Source organism: Aquarana catesbeiana, linkage group LG04 (genome assembly GCF_042186555.1).
Source record: "Aquarana catesbeiana isolate 2022-GZ linkage group LG04, ASM4218655v1, whole genome shotgun sequence".
Lineage (NCBI taxonomy): Eukaryota > Metazoa > Chordata > Amphibia > Anura > Ranidae > Aquarana > Aquarana catesbeiana.
The window spans coordinates 133,546,072-133,563,585 of record NC_133327.1 but is presented as its reverse complement, the minus strand read 5'-3'; the positions used below and the strand labels follow the sequence as shown (position 1 = coordinate 133,563,585).

The following is a 17,514-nucleotide window of genomic DNA, read 5'->3' as shown; positions in this document are numbered from 1 at the left end:
GGTTTTACTGTACATCTTTCTGTATGTCTTTTTTGTGTGATTTCAGAAAATTGGGACTACATGCTGTACTTATGGTATCTGTTCTATACAAGCACAGGAATAGTTAATTGGGGGCAGAACATGAATATCTGATGATATTTGCTTCAGTAAATCTCTTTTTTTTGTTAAAAATACATATTTGTTCATATTTTTGACATCCTCTGAATAAAGTCTCCGTTTATGCCACCAGTTCTACTTAAACCCTACTGGCAGAGTAGAATCACAAGCACTTGCTGAGAACTGCAATCCAGCAATGTAGCCTACAATTTGCAGGAATAGATGCATGATGGTGTAATCATGGTAGCAGTTTCCTGCCATGGTGGTTTGGGGTCACTAATGTACAGTGATAGCCTTTACTGCTCTCAGGAGAAGTTGACATCCTGTTATCCTACTTAAAGAGGGCATGTTGAGGGCATGTGGCCTGGTACGGTTCGGGGAGGCGCTCTCTCGTCCCCCCCTCTTTAGCCGCGGCCTGCCAGGTTGTGTGCTCAGATAAGGGTCTGGTATGGATTTTTGGGGACCCCCACGCCATTTTTTTTTTAAATTTTGGTGTGGGTTTCCCATACCAGACCTGAAGGGTCTGGTATGGATTTTGAGGGGGACCCCACGCCATTTTTTAAAAAATTTTGGCTTGGGGTTCCCCTTAATATTCATACCAGACCCAAAGGGCCTGGTAATGGACTGTGGGGGAATCCCATGCCGTTTTTTTCAATGACTTTTATCTGTATTGCCAAGACCCGACAATTCATTATAGCTGCGAGTAGTTTTAAATGACTTTTTTTCCTTTAGAAATTTTGTGCAGGGACTGTTCTAAACACAGGAAACATGCACTACTTTACGGGCATACTATAGACACCCCCCAGGTACGAAATTTAAAGGAATATTTCACTTTTATTGTTTCACTTTAAGCATTATTAAAATCACTGCTCCCAAAAAAATGGACGTTTTTAAAACTTTTTCTTGCATTGATACATGTCCCCTGGGGCAGGACCCAGGTCCCCAAACACTTTTTATGACAATAACTTCCATATAAGACTTTAAAATTAGCACTTTAGATTATTAATGTTCATGTCCCATAGACTGTGTTCGCGTGTTCGAACTAATTTTTTACCTGTTCGCATGTTCTGCTGTGAACCGAACCGGGGGTGTTCGGCTCATCCCTAGTCACCAGTATGGTGTGGAAGGCTGAAAGGATCTGGACAGCCGCACACCGGGATAAATAGATTAAATTCTTCTTTTATTTGTGAAACAGGATCATAGGGTACATAAGACACCACTGGAGTGGTACAGCACAACAGCTGACACGTTTCACACTTACACAAAGTGCTTACTCATAGCTGTATACCATTATGGTATTTGTATATTGAAATCATATCCCCTCTCAAGTGTCTCTTCTCCAGAGAGAATAAGTTTAGTGCTCGCAACCTTTCCTCATAACTAATATCCTCCAGACCCTTCATTAGCTTTGTTGCCCTTCTTTGTACTCGCTCCATTTCCAGTACATCCTTCCCGAGGACTGGGGCCCAGAACTGGACAGCATACTCTAGGTGCGGCCGGACGAGAGTCTTGTAGAGCAGGAGAATTATTGTTTTACCCCTGGAGTTAATCCCTTTTTTAATGCATGCCAATATTCTGTTTGCTTTGTTAGCAGCAGCTTGGCATTGCATGCCATTGCTGAGCCTATCATCTACTAGGACCCCCAGGTCTTTATCCATCCTAGATTCTCCCAGAGGTTCTCCCCCCAGTGTATAGATTGCATTCGTATTTTTGCCACCCAAATGCATTATTTTACATTTTTCTACATTGAACCTCATTTGCCATTTTGTTTTCCACCCCATTAATTTGTTCAGATCTTTTTGCAAGGTTTCCACATCCTGCTGAGAAGTTATTGCCCTGCTTAGCTTAGTATCGTCCGCAAATACAGAGATTGAACTGTTTACCCCATCCTTGAGATCGTTTATGAACAAATTAAATAGGATTGGTCCCAGCTCAGAACCCTGGGGGACCCCACTACCCACCCCTGACCATTCCGAGTAGTCACCATTTATCACAACCCTCTGAACTCTCCCTTGTAGCCAGTTTTCAGTCCATGTACTCACCATATCGTCCATGCCAACGGACCTTATTTTGTACTGTAAACGTTTATGGGGAACTGTGTCAAATGCTTTTGCAAAATCCAGATACACCACGTCTACGGGCCTTCCTTTATCTAGATGGCAACTCACCTCCTCATAGAAGGTTAATAGATTGGTGTGGTAAAAATGTCCCTTTTTAAATATTGGTGCTACATTGGCTTTTCTCCAATCAGCTGGTACCAGTAGACTGTCAGTAAAAATTAGGAACAATCATCTGGCAATTACTTGACTGAGTTCCCTAAGTACCCTCGGATGCAAGCCATCTGGTCCTGGTGATTTATTAATGTTAAGTTTCCCAAGTCTAATTTTAATTCTGTCCTCTGTTAACCATGGAGGTGCTTCCTGTGATGTGTCATGAGGATAAACACTGCAGTTTTGGTTACTGAAACCCTCGTGAAGACTGAGGAGAAGAATAAATTCAATACCTTCGCCATCTCCCCATCCTTTGCAACCAGATGTCCTTCCTCATTCTTTATGGGGCCAATATGGTCTGTCCTCCCTTTTTTACTGTTTACATACTTAAATTTCTTGGGATTTTTTTTGCTCTCCTCCGCTATGTGTCTTTCATGTTCTATCTTAGCCGTCCTTATTGTACCCGTATGCCGCGTACACACGAGCGGACTTTCTATCCTACTTGGTCCGGCACACTTTCCGACGGACTTTGTCCGCCAGGTGCGCCGGACTTTAAAACGGACGGACTTGCCCACACACGCCGGGACTTTCCGGCGGGCTAAGTCCGCCCGTCTTTCCGACGGACTTTCGCCGGAGTTCCGGCGGACTTTCAGAATGAACGGACTTGCCCACACACGGACAAGTCCGTTCATTTTGAACGTGACTCAGGTGCGACGGGACTAGAAAAGGATGTCAATCTTGCCGCTTTTATCGGCGAGATTGACACCTTGCTAGCCCCGTCGCGGGGCATACCAGGCCCTTAGGTCTGGTATGGATTATAAAGGGGAACCCCGCTACGCCGAAAAAACGGCGTGGGGTCCCCCTAAAATCCATACCAGACCCCGATCCGAGCACGCAGCCTGGCCGGTCAGGAAAGGGGGTGGGGACGAGCGAGCGCCCCCCCCCTCCTGAACCGTACCAGGCCGCATGCCCTCAACATGGGGGGTGGGTGCTTTGGGGGAGGGGGGCGCCCTGCGCCCCCCCCCCCAAAGCACCTTGTCCCCATGTTGATGAGGACAAGGGCCTCTTCCCGACAACCCTGGCCGTTGGTTGTCGGGGTCTGCGGGCGGGGGCTTATCGGAATCTGGGAGCCCCCTTTAATAAGGGGGCCCCCAGATCCCGGCCCCCCACCCTATGTAAATGAGTATGGGGTACATGGAACCCCTACCCATTTACCTAGGAAAAAAGTGTAAGTAATAAAACACACTACACAGGTTTTTAAAATATTTTATTAAACAGCTCCGGGGGGGGGGGATCTTCCTCCGGCTTCGGGGGTCTTCTTCCGGCTTCGGGGGTCCCTCCGCTTCATCTTCTCCCGGCGTCCGGTTGGTTCTTCTCCGCTCTCCGGCCTCTTCTCCCGGTGTCGCAGGTCTTCGGCCGGCCCCTCCGCTCTCTTCATGTAGCTCTATTGCGAGCGGAGGTCCGGACTTCTGGGCTTCTTGGCTTCTTGGCTTCTTGGCTTCTCTTCTCTTCTCTTCTCTTCCCCCAGATGTTGACACGACGCTCTCTCCGGCTGGACTGGTCTCTGAGGGCTGCGTTGTGACTTATATAGGCGGAGACCCCGCCCCCATATGATGTCACAGTCCTTGGGCATGCTGGGACTGTGACGTTTTAGGGGGCGTGGTCGACCACGCCCCCTAAAACGTCACAGTCCCAGCATGCCCAGGGACTGTGACATCATATGGGGGCGGGGTCTCCGCCTATATAAGTCACAACGCAGCCCTCAGAGACCAGTCCAGCCGGAGAGAGCGTCGTGTCAACATCTGGGGGAAGAGAAGAGAAGAGAAGAGAAGCCAAGAAGCCAAGAAGCCAAGAAGCCCAGAAGTCCGGACCTCTGCTCGCAATAGAGCTACATGAAGAGAGCGGAGGGGCCGGCCGAAGACCTGCGACACCGGGAGAAGAGGCCGGAGAGCGGAGAAGAACCAACCGGACGCCGGGAGAAGATGAAGCGGAGGGACCCCCGAAGCCGGAAGAAGACCCCCGAAGCCGGAGGAAGATCCCCCCCCCGGAGCTGTTTAATAAAATATTTTAAAAACCTGTGTAGTGTGTTTTATTACTTACACTTTTTTCCTAGGTAAATGGGTAGGGGTACCATGTACCCCATACTCATTTACATAGGGTGGGGGGCCGGGATCTGGGGGCCCCCTTATTAAAGGGGGCTCCCAGATTCCGATAAGCCCCCGCCCGCAGACCCCGACAACCAACGGCCAGGGTTGTCGGGAAGAGGCCCTTGTCCTCATCAACATGGGGACAAGGTGCTTTGGGGGGGGGGGCGCAGGGCGCCCCCCTCCCCCAAAGCACCCACCCCCCATGTTGAGGGCATGCGGCCTGGTACGGTTCAGGAGGGGGGGGGGCGCTCGCTCGTCCCCACCCCCTTTCCTGACCGGCCAGGCTGCGTGCTCGGATCGGGGTCTGGTATGGATTTTAGGGGGGGCCCCACGCCGTTTTTTCGGCGTAGCGGGGTTCCCCTTTATAATCCATACCAGACCTAAGGGCCTGGTATGCCCCGCGCTCGCCGCAATAGGAAGATTTGTTTTTCCTATTGCAGCGAGCGCGAGATGCAATACCATCCCCTCGTGTCGTATTTGGTCTGTCGGACCAGCCTACACACGAGCGGGCTTTCCGTCGGACCAGCACACACACGAGCGGACTTTCCGCCCGAAACTGAGTCCGACGGAAAGATTTAAAACATGTTTAAAATCTAGGTCCGGCGGGCTTTTGGGAAGAAGTCCGCCGGAAAAGTCCGCCGCCGCCCACACACGGGCGGATTGTCCGGCACACTCTGGTCCGCCGGACCAAGTATGCCGGAAAGTCCGACCGTGTGTACGCGGCATTACATTTCTTGTTGCATTCTTTATAAAGTCTGAATGCTAATGATGATCCCTCAGCCTTGTATTTTTTGAAGGCCTTCTCCTTTGCTTTTATATGCATTTTTACATTGAAGTTAAGCAGTTAAGCCATCCAGGACTTTTGTTCGCTCTTTTAAATGTATTATCCAATGGGATGCATTGGCTAATGCCCTTATTTAATATGCTCTTAAAGCAAACCCATCTCTCCTCCGTGTTCTTTGTTCCTAAGATTTTATCTCAATTTATGCCTTCTAGCAAGGCTTGTAGTTTAGGGAAGTTGGCTCTTTTGAAATTCAGTGTCTTTGTATTCCCCTTATGTTTCCTATTTGTGTGATTTATACTGAAGCCAATTGACCTGTGATCGCTGTTACCTAAATTGCCCCGTATTTCCACATCCATGATCAGGTCTGTATTGTTGGTAATCAGTAGATCCAGTAGCGCTTTATTTCTAGTAGGTTCGTCTACCATGTGACCCATAAAATTGTCCTGTAATGTCTGGATAGGTAAAATCCCACATTATGATATCACTTCCTATCCTTGCTGCTAATCCAAATTGTGATAGGAGATCTGTCTCCCCTTCCTCCCTCAGGTTAGGGGGCCTATAGCATACTCCCAGTATTATTTTCCCCTTAGCTTCATCAGCGCTAACTTACTAATCAATAAATTAACAATAATGGTGGAACCCTCTAATGTATGGAAATCTCAATAAACTTCAATACTAGTCTATGTGATATGTAATGTCACATATAATACACATCAAACTGAAAACAAGACATAACAAATGAAACTTAGCAAGGATGGTGGAAAACCCTCTACAGATACTTGTAATACAAACTAACTTCAAATGCAACAACTTTTTAGTTGGGAGGTTTACTTAATTTAAAGCACTTTGTAATTTTCATTTTTTTTGATTGTTACAGGTAATTTTATGTTTTAGTTACTATTATAATGTGAATTATTGCACTTGAAGTTAATTTTCCACCACCCCTGCTAAGTCCATGCCTTTATGGATCTTGCTTTGTGCACTGGTGCGCGGTGATGTTGGAACAGGAAGGGGCCATCCCCAAACTGTTCCCACAAAGTTGGGAGCATGAAATTTTCCAAAATGTCTTGGTATGCTGATGCCTTAAGAGTTCCCTTCACTGGAACTAAGGGAACAAGCCCAACCCCTGAAAAAAAGCCCCACACCATAATCCCCCCTCCACCAAATGATTTGGACCAGTGAACAAAGCAAGGTCCATAAAAACATGGATGAGCGAGTTTGGGGTGGAGAAACTTGACCGGTTTGCACAGAGTCCTGACCTCAAACCAATAAAATACCTTTGGGATGAATTCGACTGGAGACTGCGAGCCAGTCCAACATCAGTGCCTGACCTCACAAATGCGCTTCTGGAAGAATGGTCAAACATTCCCATAGACACACTCCTAAACCTTGTGGACAGCCTTCCCAGAAGAGTTTAAGCTGTTATAGCTGCAAAGGGTGGACCAACTCAATATTGAACCCTACAGACTAAGACTGGGATACCATCAAAGTGCATGTGCGTGTAAAGGCAGGTGTCAAAATACTTTTACATATGTGTGTTTGAGCTTTGGCTTTGGGGTGCACACCCTTATGCAATAGGCTGCGCACACCTATGGTGGAAACGGTTTCTATGGGTACTTGTTTGCTGCTTGGATAGATAAGTGGTTAAAGCCAGGGATACTGTGAAAGTGACAAGGTTGTAATCAGAGAGCGGAAAGGGGGTGTTGGTAAGGTTGCCAGGAGTGCAAAGATGGGATAAAACAAGGTCAAGGGCATTGCCATCAGAGTGAGTGGAGGACTGTGTCCATTGTGTTATGTCAAAAGATGAAATTAAATTTAATAGTTAGATGTAGCCAGGCTGTTAACATTATTGGGGATGTTAAAATCACCAAGAAGGATAGTGGGTATTTTAGAAAAGAGAAAGTAGGGTAGCCAGGCAGAGAAGTCATCAAAGAAGCATGACATTGGTCCAGGAGGACAGTAGACCACTGCAATCCTTGGTGAAACTGGAGAAAATAGATGAATACAGTGAGTCTCAAAAGAACAACCACTGGGTCTAGGTGAGTGAGTCCAGTGGAGGTCTCCATGGGAGAGCTCCACGGGAGAGGCAGATTCAGATGCTTGAAGTGGGGTTTCTGTAATTGCAAGTATGTTAAGGGAGTGGGAGACAAAAAGGTCATGGACAGAGGTAAGCTTGTTACAGACAGAGCCGACACTCCAGAGGGCACATAAGAAGGGTTGGGTCGTTTTTGGGAGCAGGGGGATCAAGATTAAACTGAAGAAGGTGGGTGCTGGGTGTAGGGGTGACATACCAGATGACCAGGATTAGGGGAGATATCAACAGAGATTAGGAGAAGAAGGAAGGTGAGGAAAGTGAGGAAAGTAAGATGGGTGTAAGATGTATATAAGTTCACATACCTCCCTGTTCTGGTGTTTGGGTCAGCATGTTTCTTAGTATTTGCAAGAGGTGATTAGAACAGTAGTAGAGAGAGGGTAGAAGTGAAGCTGATATGTACAAGCTTTGAGGTGGAGAAGAGGGGAAAAGAAATGGGAATTTGAGAACAGAGCAGGCCCGGACTGGCCATAGGGCACCCGGGCCGCATGTCTGGCTGTGACATGCAGGGCCGGTGTTCTGCCGAGAAAGTTCCCCTCGGCGGATAATGACCCCTCTGTAGTGCGCAGGCGCAGCACTTGCGCAGTAGGAACAACAAGGGAGCCGCCGAAAAGAGCCAAAGCTAAACACCTGAGTCAGCTGTACACGGCGCCTGCATGCCAAGACAATAGTAAAAAAAAACACTTTGTAGCAGGCCCCTCGCGGGTTCGCTACACTCGCCACGCTTCGGGCACGGCCTCGCTGTGCTCGCATTTTAATATTCTAACTCTATGTCCACTTGGATGGTGGGGCTTTAACGTGAACTTAGGTTAGAATGTAGTGTGCAGGCGCCGTATACCATTGACGATCAGCTGTCCTTCTTCGGCAATTTTCGGCGGTTCCGTAGTCGTTCGTACTGCACAAGCGCAGCGCATGCGCAGTACAGTGGGGTCCTTATCCGCCGGGGGAACTTTCTCGGCAAGACACCGGCCGCTGATGTTCCCCATATGCTGGTGGTGGTGGGAGGAGTGGAGGCATTCTCCGCCTACCAAGTCCCGCTACAGCTCAGTCTGGAATCTGGGCTGTGGGGACAGCAGCATCATTGCTTCTAAACACATACATTGCCAGACGGTGTACAGAAGATCCGAGTATCCTTTCTATCTCCCCGTGCAGTCTTGTGCACGCTCGCTCTGCACCCTCCTGCACTCCGATCCTCCTCCCTTCCCCTCACCTCGATCTCCAGTGCCCTTCTGAGAGAAGCCAGAGTGCAGTGTGGGAGTTGAGCTGAACTGTGAAAAGTTTGTGAATATAGCTGATTAATGTCGGGACACAGGACGGGTTTTCTTGCAGGACATGAGACACTGTAGGAGTCGAAACAGCAGGCGAGTGTGTGTGTGTATGGGGGGGCTGCTAAGTTTGCAGTCTCTCCCCCATAGCTGACACAAATCTCTCAAGCAGGCAGACATCACTGTAGAAGCATCCCCCGATCAATCACTGTATGTCCACATACTGTGAACTTCATTTTCGACCCTTCCATTTAACCCTGTGTTATCCAAACTTTATACAGTGAAAAGTATAAACTCACCACACAAACGAATAATAATCCTCAATAAACAGCAGAGCGTAGTGTTCACAGCTATCTGCATGCTAGCGCTATTATATAAACACTTATTAATTTAGAGAATCATTTCTGTTTATGGAGGGTTGTTTTTTTTTGCGTTTATTTACAGGCTCAGTTCACACATACAGGTATGACCAAACATGGGCATATTTTTCACGCATCATGTGTAGGAAATCCCAATCATTTCAATAGTTTTCCTTACCTGCAAACAACTAAAAGTATGTCCATCATGTCGGTGCCAGTGTCCGACGGTCGGTGCCAGTGTCCACGTCATGGTAATACATCAACATTGCCATGATGTGGATCCTGGACTGCAACTGTGCAAAACCCATGAGCCATGCATGCATGGTAAGCAGCGCTATCCAGGGAAATACAGCAGGGCAACAACAGCAGAACAGGCATTGTCCCACCCTAGTAGCCGTAGACAAAGGAGACCCTTGTGTATGAAAGGTAACTTTTCTTAACAGGCCTAAAGCTGTGTAAGGAGCCCCAAAATTTTTGACGGTCGCCCTGTGCAAGGCCGATCCTGGGCAGGTGCTGTGGCAGAGGGGGGGTGCGGTCCGGCCCAAGTGCCACACTGGGGGGTCAGGCCGCCATCTCCCGCTGTGACAGCTTATATTTGAATCACTGAGTGCCCACCGTCACACATGTCCCGCCTCCTGGTTTGGCTCCTTTTATAGACAGCACACTTGTCCAATGCCGGGACATGTGCTGTCTATCATAGGTAGGAGCCGATCCAGGAGGCAGGACTGGTATGACAGCAAGATGGCGGTGATTCAAATTAAAGCTGTCACAGCAGGCAACGCCAGCCTGTGTAATGACCTGGGCAGCTCTCCTCTCTGATCCCTTGCACTGGTGAAATTGCATTGCTGAGCACTGGTGAGGCTGCATTGCTGAGCACTGGTGAGGCTGCATTGGTGGACACTGGTCAGGCTGCATTGCTGGACACTGGTGAGGCTGCATAGATGGGCACTGGTGAGGCTGCATTGCTGGGCATTGGTCAGGCTGCATTGCTGGGCACTGGTGAGGCTGCATAGATGGGCACAGCTGAGCCCTGCATTCTTTATGTAGCGCACTCCTGAGCCCTGCACTCTTTATGTAGCATGCTCCTGAACGCTACTTAGCCCTGCATTCTTTATGTAGTGCAGTCCTGAGCCCTGCATTCTTTATGTAACGCACTCCTTAGCCATGCATTCTTTATGTAACACACTCCTGAACTATGTTTTTTTCTCTATCTTATCTTCCTAACATTTGGTAGTCCTATCTCAAAAACTTCTAAGTATCTTTTTTTTTTAATCTTTATTTATGGACGAAATAACGTATACAGGGTATATCATACATTCATTCCATAAACACATACCACATACACTGCATATATAATTTGAGGAAAAAATGTCAGTTTAGTGGTGTGTACAAGGCTTAATACTTTATAACGGGCTTTTCAGTAGTCACAAAGCCAGTTACTATGCAGTATTCACAAAGCCAGTTACTTGCAGGAATTGGGGCTGATCTGAGGTGTGATGGTGCAAAGTTTAGTTGTTTCAAGTGGTTTACAGCATTTACTTAACTATAAAGGTTCCTTTCCATGTGAAGTTGACAGTTTATATTTTTTTATTTTATGCATCTGGCACTCTCAATTTCTTTGAAAGCATTTGTTTGCACACTATGCCCAAAAGGTTGCCCCTGGATTAGAGCAACCCTCATCTTGTGCTGCTTCATACTATTTTCAGTACTCCACCATCAAAACCGGAGTTAAAGTAATCAAATCCACACATCCTGGAACCCTACATCCCACCATCAACGGCCCCCGCAAACACCCCCCCCCTCCCCCAGGCTGCTAAGTCTAAAATGCCCGGGCCTATTTTTTGTCCCAGTCCGGGCCTGGAACAGAGGATACTAATATGAGAAGGAAGAGTAGAGAGGGCATATTAAAGGGTAAAGGAAGTAGGAATCAGACTTGTAAAAGATGCTAAACAAAATGTGGGTTTGCTTGCAGTCAGTCCAGAGTGGAGCAGAGTTCTTTGTTGTAAGCTGATCTAACTTTATAGGGAGATGGGGTAGGGAAGGATTCATCAATTGATCAAGTTGGGAACTGATAAGAAACACATGAATTGAGGGGAAATTGTCAAAACCAGACCAGCCACAGACAAAGGTGTACATTTATCAAACAGAGAAGAGCCGAGATCCTGATGATCACGGCTGATATCTCAGGTGTGCCAGTTTATCAAGCTGAGACGAGGAGTGGAGAACATGTTCTTCACTTCTCATCACAGGACACACCCTTCTGTCATTCACTTTTACACAGGTGACCAGTTTATGAAGGTGAGATCTGAAGATCTCACTGGCCATCTCTGTAAATTATATCTGTCCCAGATTCTCCAGCTAAAAGCTGGAGAATCTGGGTGAGAAGCTACTGTGACGTGAGGAAGGAGGCTTCTTTCTTCCTAATATCAGTAATAGCAAGCTTAAAGATTGATATAAATAATAACTATTTTTATGCGTGTGTATATATGTGTTTTATATATATATATATATATATATATATATATACATATATACACACATATGTATGTATATGTGTGTGTATATATATACACACACACACAGTACAAACACACACACACACAGTATAGTTACAATGTATTTTCTTTCAGGACCCATTCACATCTGAGCAATGCAGAATTGTTGGCAGAATTGCACAATTCTTGCCACGATTCCAAATTGCTGTAAAATTGTGTCAAAATATGCAATGCGCTTTTGGGTGCCATTCATTGTTAGTGGCACCCCAAATGCAGTTAGCAGACATGCATTTTGCCACACATTTTGTCATTTGACAAATACACTACCAATGTGCCAAAATGCGCATTGAAAAAATGCACAATGCTCCATGCCAAAAAAAAATAAATTTGGCTTTTTTGGTCCTTTTTTGTGCGCATTTTGGTACAGTTTTTGATGCACTGTTTGCTGCTTTTTTCAACACAAATTTTGGCTTGTTTTTTAAAACGCATTTTAGCACATTTTTATGTGCATTGTGGTGCCTTTTTAACATGTATTTTGGCTTATTTTTTAATTGCTTTTTTGTGTTCATTTCGGAAGCGCATGCAAAATGCTTGATATGCTTGCGGTGCCATTAATTATTAGTGGCACCCCAAAAGTGGCTAGCACATGTGCTGTTTGCCAAAATACGCATAAAAAGTAAATCAAAATGCACGTTAAAAAAGTGTCAAACTACATGCTAAAAGAAGCGACAAAATGTGCGTTATAAACCACACCAAAATGCGTGCTAAAATAACCTGTGCCAAAATGTGCGCTAAAGGGCCAAAATGTGTGTTTAAATAAGCGCTAAAATGCACAATAAAAAAACCCACGGGCAGATGTGCGTTAAAAAAAATACGGCATGTTAAAAGACGTCAAAATGCGCGTAAATAATGAGCAATAAAAAAGGGCCAAAATACACATTTAAAAAATGTGCCAAAATGTGTGTAAAAAAAGTTCCAGTGCTTATTATTTTCATGTAATTTGATGGCACAGTGGTGGCAATTGGGCACAGTGGCTGCGTTTGATGGCCCAATGGCTGTGTTTGATGGTTCAGTGGCGGCAACTGATGGGCACAGTGGCTGCGTTTGATGGCACAGTGGCTGCGTTTGATGGCACAGTGGCGGCAATTGATGGGCACAGTGGCGGCAATTGATGGGCACAGTAGGAGCAATTGATGGGCACAGTGGCTGCGTTTGATGGCACAGTGGCTGTGTTTGATGGGCACAGTGGCTGTGTTTGATGGGCACAGTGGCTGCGTTTGATGGCACAGTGGTGGCAATTGATGGGCATAGTGGTGGCAATTGATGGGCACAGTGGCTGCGTTTGATGGCACAGTGGCTGTGTTTGATGGCACAGTGGTGGCAATTGATGGGCATAGTGGTGGCAATTGATGGGCACAATGGCTGTGTTTGATGGTACAGTGGCGGCAATTGATGGGCACAGTGGCTGCGTTTGATGGACACAGTGGCTGTGTTTGATGGCACAGTGGCTGCGTTTGATGGACACAGTGGCTGCGTTTGATGGCACAGTGGCTGAGATTGATGGTACAGTGAGACTGCAATTAATGGAGTTTTTTTTTCAGAATTTTTCAGTTTGTTTGCGCCCCCCAAAAATTTTGAGCACCATCCGCCACTGGGGGATGTGTTTGTCTACCCCATAGTGAGTTAGATTGTAGTCCTTAACTGACTATTTTTTACATCAATTTACTAAAGGATTTGAGAATGTTCACACAATAAAAAGGTGCCATTCATCTAAATTATCCAATCTTCAGATTTCAAAGGAAATTCCCTGTTTACTTATTTTATCTGCACATCATTGGATAATTTAAAGTAGTTCTTCATACATTTTTTTGCGTAAACATTCCCAACCCTTTAATAAATCAGCCTTATTGTTTTTTTTTTGTTTTTTTTTTGACAAGATGCAGATCGAAGAAGAATGCCAGGGATTTCTTTCTAGGAGACATTGGTTTCAATAGTTAAATTATGGTTACTTTTTTTTTTTTTTTTTTTTTACAATTTTTACAGTGTACTACTGTCTACTGCACACTGCAGCACTCCAAAACATTGCACCTTTTGCAATTTATACACACCGAATCAAAAGAACTTTGGTTGGTATTCATAAATTTCTATAAGTTATTCCATGATTTAAATCTTCAAATGCCCTTTAAATCTTGCCTTTTAGATAGTTTTCTTCCCTAGCTATATATGTATTTGTATAAAATTACCTCTTGTAGGTTGCATCTCAGTTCAACATAACCCACATTAATGTGCTAAATAAAGCCATGTTGAAATCATTCTAATTTCTTTTTGTTTATCTTCCCAAGAAAACCCGAAGAGAAGACTGTGACCAAAGATTTGCATGAAAATCCAGATGGTAAGACCTTTTACAGATTCTTATGACTGTCTGATGGGTGTATGTGTTGCTTAGGACACATCCTACATGATAGAATGAAGTGAGAGTTGATCTCTTGCTGTCCCTGAATGCTGCAGAATTTTCAATGCTAGTGAGTGAACAGCAAAGGAGCGACTCAATCGAAAAAGAAATATGGCCTCTTAGCTATCATGTCTCTGGCATGTTGTCGCCAGTGACAGAAGCAGTCATCTGACATTGCCCTTAAGATGGCCACACACTGGATCATTTATTGCAAAATAAATTTCAAGGACCAGTAAACATAATTTATAATTAGGTAAATGGAAATTCCCTTACAATCTGGAGCTTATCACCACAGAAGATATTTTTTGATTAAAGTGGGAAAAATAGAATGGTGATACTCTTTTCTACATGCAGTTGACTTCTTGTCCAACAGTTCCATACTCCATAATATAGTAGTGTTTAATTCCATGTGTAATTATCTTTGCAATGCTTTCATTTTGAATTTGAATTTAATTATAAATGGGGCAAATTCTAGAATAAAATAATACTTTTTTATGCTCAGTAACACTGGCTTGGTCAAAGTAGAAAAAAGTGCCTTTTAAACCTTTTTGTCTAAAGGTTGTGTAGAATATAAAATTATAAAGAAAATATTGTCCGGAAAAAATAAATAATATATGATTCTACTTTGTTGCTCTAAAGATGATTTCTAGACAGGGTATAATTTTACATAGTGATGTCTTCGCCCCGCCTCTCAACCTCGCCCAATCAGAGAATGCATTGCATTCAATAAGAAAATGCAAAGTATTCTCTTAATGGCGCCATGCTGAGCTACCAAGATCCTCTGTTCACAATGCATTAGGCCAGCTGTATAGCATGGAGCCGGAAGCAAGCGGAGATCATTGAAGTAGTGGTGTGTGATTTGCAGCTTCCTGGGGGTGCTTTGAGGTTTCTTCAGGGGTGCCTTGGCAAAATGCCTAAAAATTGATCAAAAATGATATACAAGCCAGCAGGTGGATCAAGCCTGCCCCTTAGTTACACAAAGCCACGGGTTTTTATTATGCACCAGTATGACTTTATAGACACTGGCATCCTAACAACCAATGACGACATTAGGAGGATGTCTGTTGCCTCCACAGCATCCTTGTTTTTCCCTCCTGTGCCCCTCTCCCTCAGCACTGGGGTGACATTAGCTGACTGATGGAGAGAAATTGAGGGAGAAGAGAAACATTGGAATACTAGTCAGGACCAGCAAAAGTGTATTTGCTTTAGAAGAATAAATCACCTCTAACGTTGGGTGTCCTACATGTGGCTGTTGCTGCATAGTGTAAAGCTGTTAGAATAGTTTTTTTTACACTTTAGAATGCTGTGCCTCGAGACTGTCCTTAATTTTAAAGGATGCCTTGAGATTGTCCATAATTTTAAAGGGTGCCTCGGCTGAAAAAAGGTCGAGAAACACTAAAGTAAATGTTCCCTTAGTTACATACTTGTAAAGGAACAAGAAAGTTTTTTCAGTGACTTGTTACTCAGAAATAGATTGTTGCTGCATTTAGAGACATCTCACATAAAGCTACTGTTACTGGTCAGTCCGGATATGATGGTGTCACTTTATTTGATGTAGATTCTGACTCCTGGCTTGCATTCCAGCGTGCAAATAATGGGTTTATCATCCTTAAAATATTTTAAAATGGATTTTAAAATAAAACTAGATTTTACTAAACGTATTCTGATCTATTGGAAAGAAAGCAGCAAATAAAAGCTGATTATCTTTCTGTATATTTTGGCTGTAAAAAATAAATAAAAGTCAGGAGTGGGGCCATGCTTATTCAGTAAGGAAAGAGTAATAATCCATGACAGCAAGAAAGGAATCTTATTTTACTGATCTATGTGAAACTGAAATGTTACAGTTAGTCCCCTACATACGACCCTTCAAGTTACAAACTTCCAAAGATACAAATATATGTTTGCATGTCCAATTGTGTGAGTTAGTTCACATTTCTGGTGATTGTGTTAGTTAGGTACCTAGGCTAACGCTGTTGGACTTACAAACAAATTGGACTTAGGGACATGCTCTCGGAAAGGAACTCTTTCGTATGTAGGGGACTTACTGTATTTGGTTGCTGTAGATTGTTGTAATTTGCATACCATTGCTCTTTACACTGTATTCGCTTATACAGTCGATCCCTGAAATTTGTGGGGGTTACATTCGTAGAGCACCCGCAAATTGTGAAACCGCAAATTTTGGATGAGGTCAAAAAGATGCCTATAAATGCTTATTTTTAAACTTCTTCTGGCGCTTAGGTTCATTGCCAGAATTCTTAGACAGTGCAGGGCATTTGGGCGATATCTTAGGGCTTTAAGAACAACAAAATGAAGAACATGAGAACACCCAGCAAAACACTCGAGATGGCTACAAGCGGTAAACTTTTATGATGTGGGAATGCTGGGCTGTATCTGCCAGAGAGGAAAAATCCAGGAACAACGCAGGCTGCGAACTCTGAACCGCGACTTTGCTGGGGTTGGACTGTAATTGTGTTTTAGAAGTTAGACTAACAGGTGCTCTTAATGAGAAACATTGGGAATATTCAGAGAATTCAATTCTGAATTGGATTTCCTATGAGAAGGTACTGCAGTAGTGAAATTGTTGATCATGAAACTTGGCTTAGAGTAAAAAAAAGCGAGAAATTGGTAGAAAATGCAATATGAATTTTTAATATTAATAATAATAAGTTACAAGAAGATCATTTCCAATTCCCTTTAACTCTCAGGGCATGGTTCAACTTTAAATTGGTGTTCTTCTAACCCAATATAACTACACAGGTAGTATCCTGCTGATTACTGTTTGATGTACCTATGATCACTTCTCTATGTAAAGGATATCTGTGCCATATTCAACACATATGACATCAAAGAACTGTGTTAAAGGCTACCTGCTCTATACAGCTGAAGTGACAGGCATAGCCAGAGCCGGACTGGGAATAAAAACCAGCCCTGGAAAAAATCTCATACCAACCCCATAGCATTATTATACCAGCCTAACATCATAATGTCATTATTTTCTTGTTCATGAAAGGGAAAACCGTGCATTTTAAAGCACATTTGAAGAGTGTATTATATATAGAGAAGACAGATATGAAAGCACATAAGGCTTTATATATATATATATATATGAAAGCCAATTCCAGTTAAAAGTGGTAAAAGTGATCAATCATCAAGGGAGACCCCAGGAACTCTGGGAACGTGGGGGGGGGACTCTGTTGACCAGAAACCACCTTCTGCAAAAGGAATGCACTAAGTTATAGGGGGTGGGTTACTGAAATAAGGGGACACCTTTATATCAGTGCCCCCTTACATTATTGTATTCACCCCCCTTTACATCAGTGACCCCCCCCTCAGACTGGCCTGGCGGTGCTGTCATTAACCCCCTCTCAGTTGCACCATGCAGGGCTCCAGCTTGGTGGCTCTGGTTTTATACTGTAGTCTCCTCTCCACAGTCCATACACGTCTGACTTCTCCCATGACCCCCATCCTGGTGGCACTTCCACTCTTGACTTCTCTCCAGACTCCCTCAGAGACTGCAGACATGATATAAGACAAGAGATGGTCAGAGGTTGCGGACATGATACAGAAGGTGGTTAGAGGCTGCAGACATGATACAGGAGATGGTTAGACACCAA

The 17,514-nt window shown here is 44.5% G+C and overlaps 1 protein-coding gene across 5 annotated transcripts in view; it reads left to right on the top strand.

Moving 5' to 3' along the window:
- The window catches only part of SPHKAP (SPHK1 interactor, AKAP domain containing), a gene marked incomplete in the record, with an annotated part of 381,842 nt that overhangs the window by 353,159 nt on the left and 11,169 nt on the right, over nucleotides 1-17,514 (top strand). For all 5 annotated transcript variants that reach the window (XM_073625690.1, XM_073625689.1, XM_073625688.1 and 2 more), the window contains 1 exon segment: nucleotides 13,791-13,840. In XM_073625690.1, coding sequence (XP_073481791.1) covers nucleotides 13,791-13,840 — 50 coding nt within the window.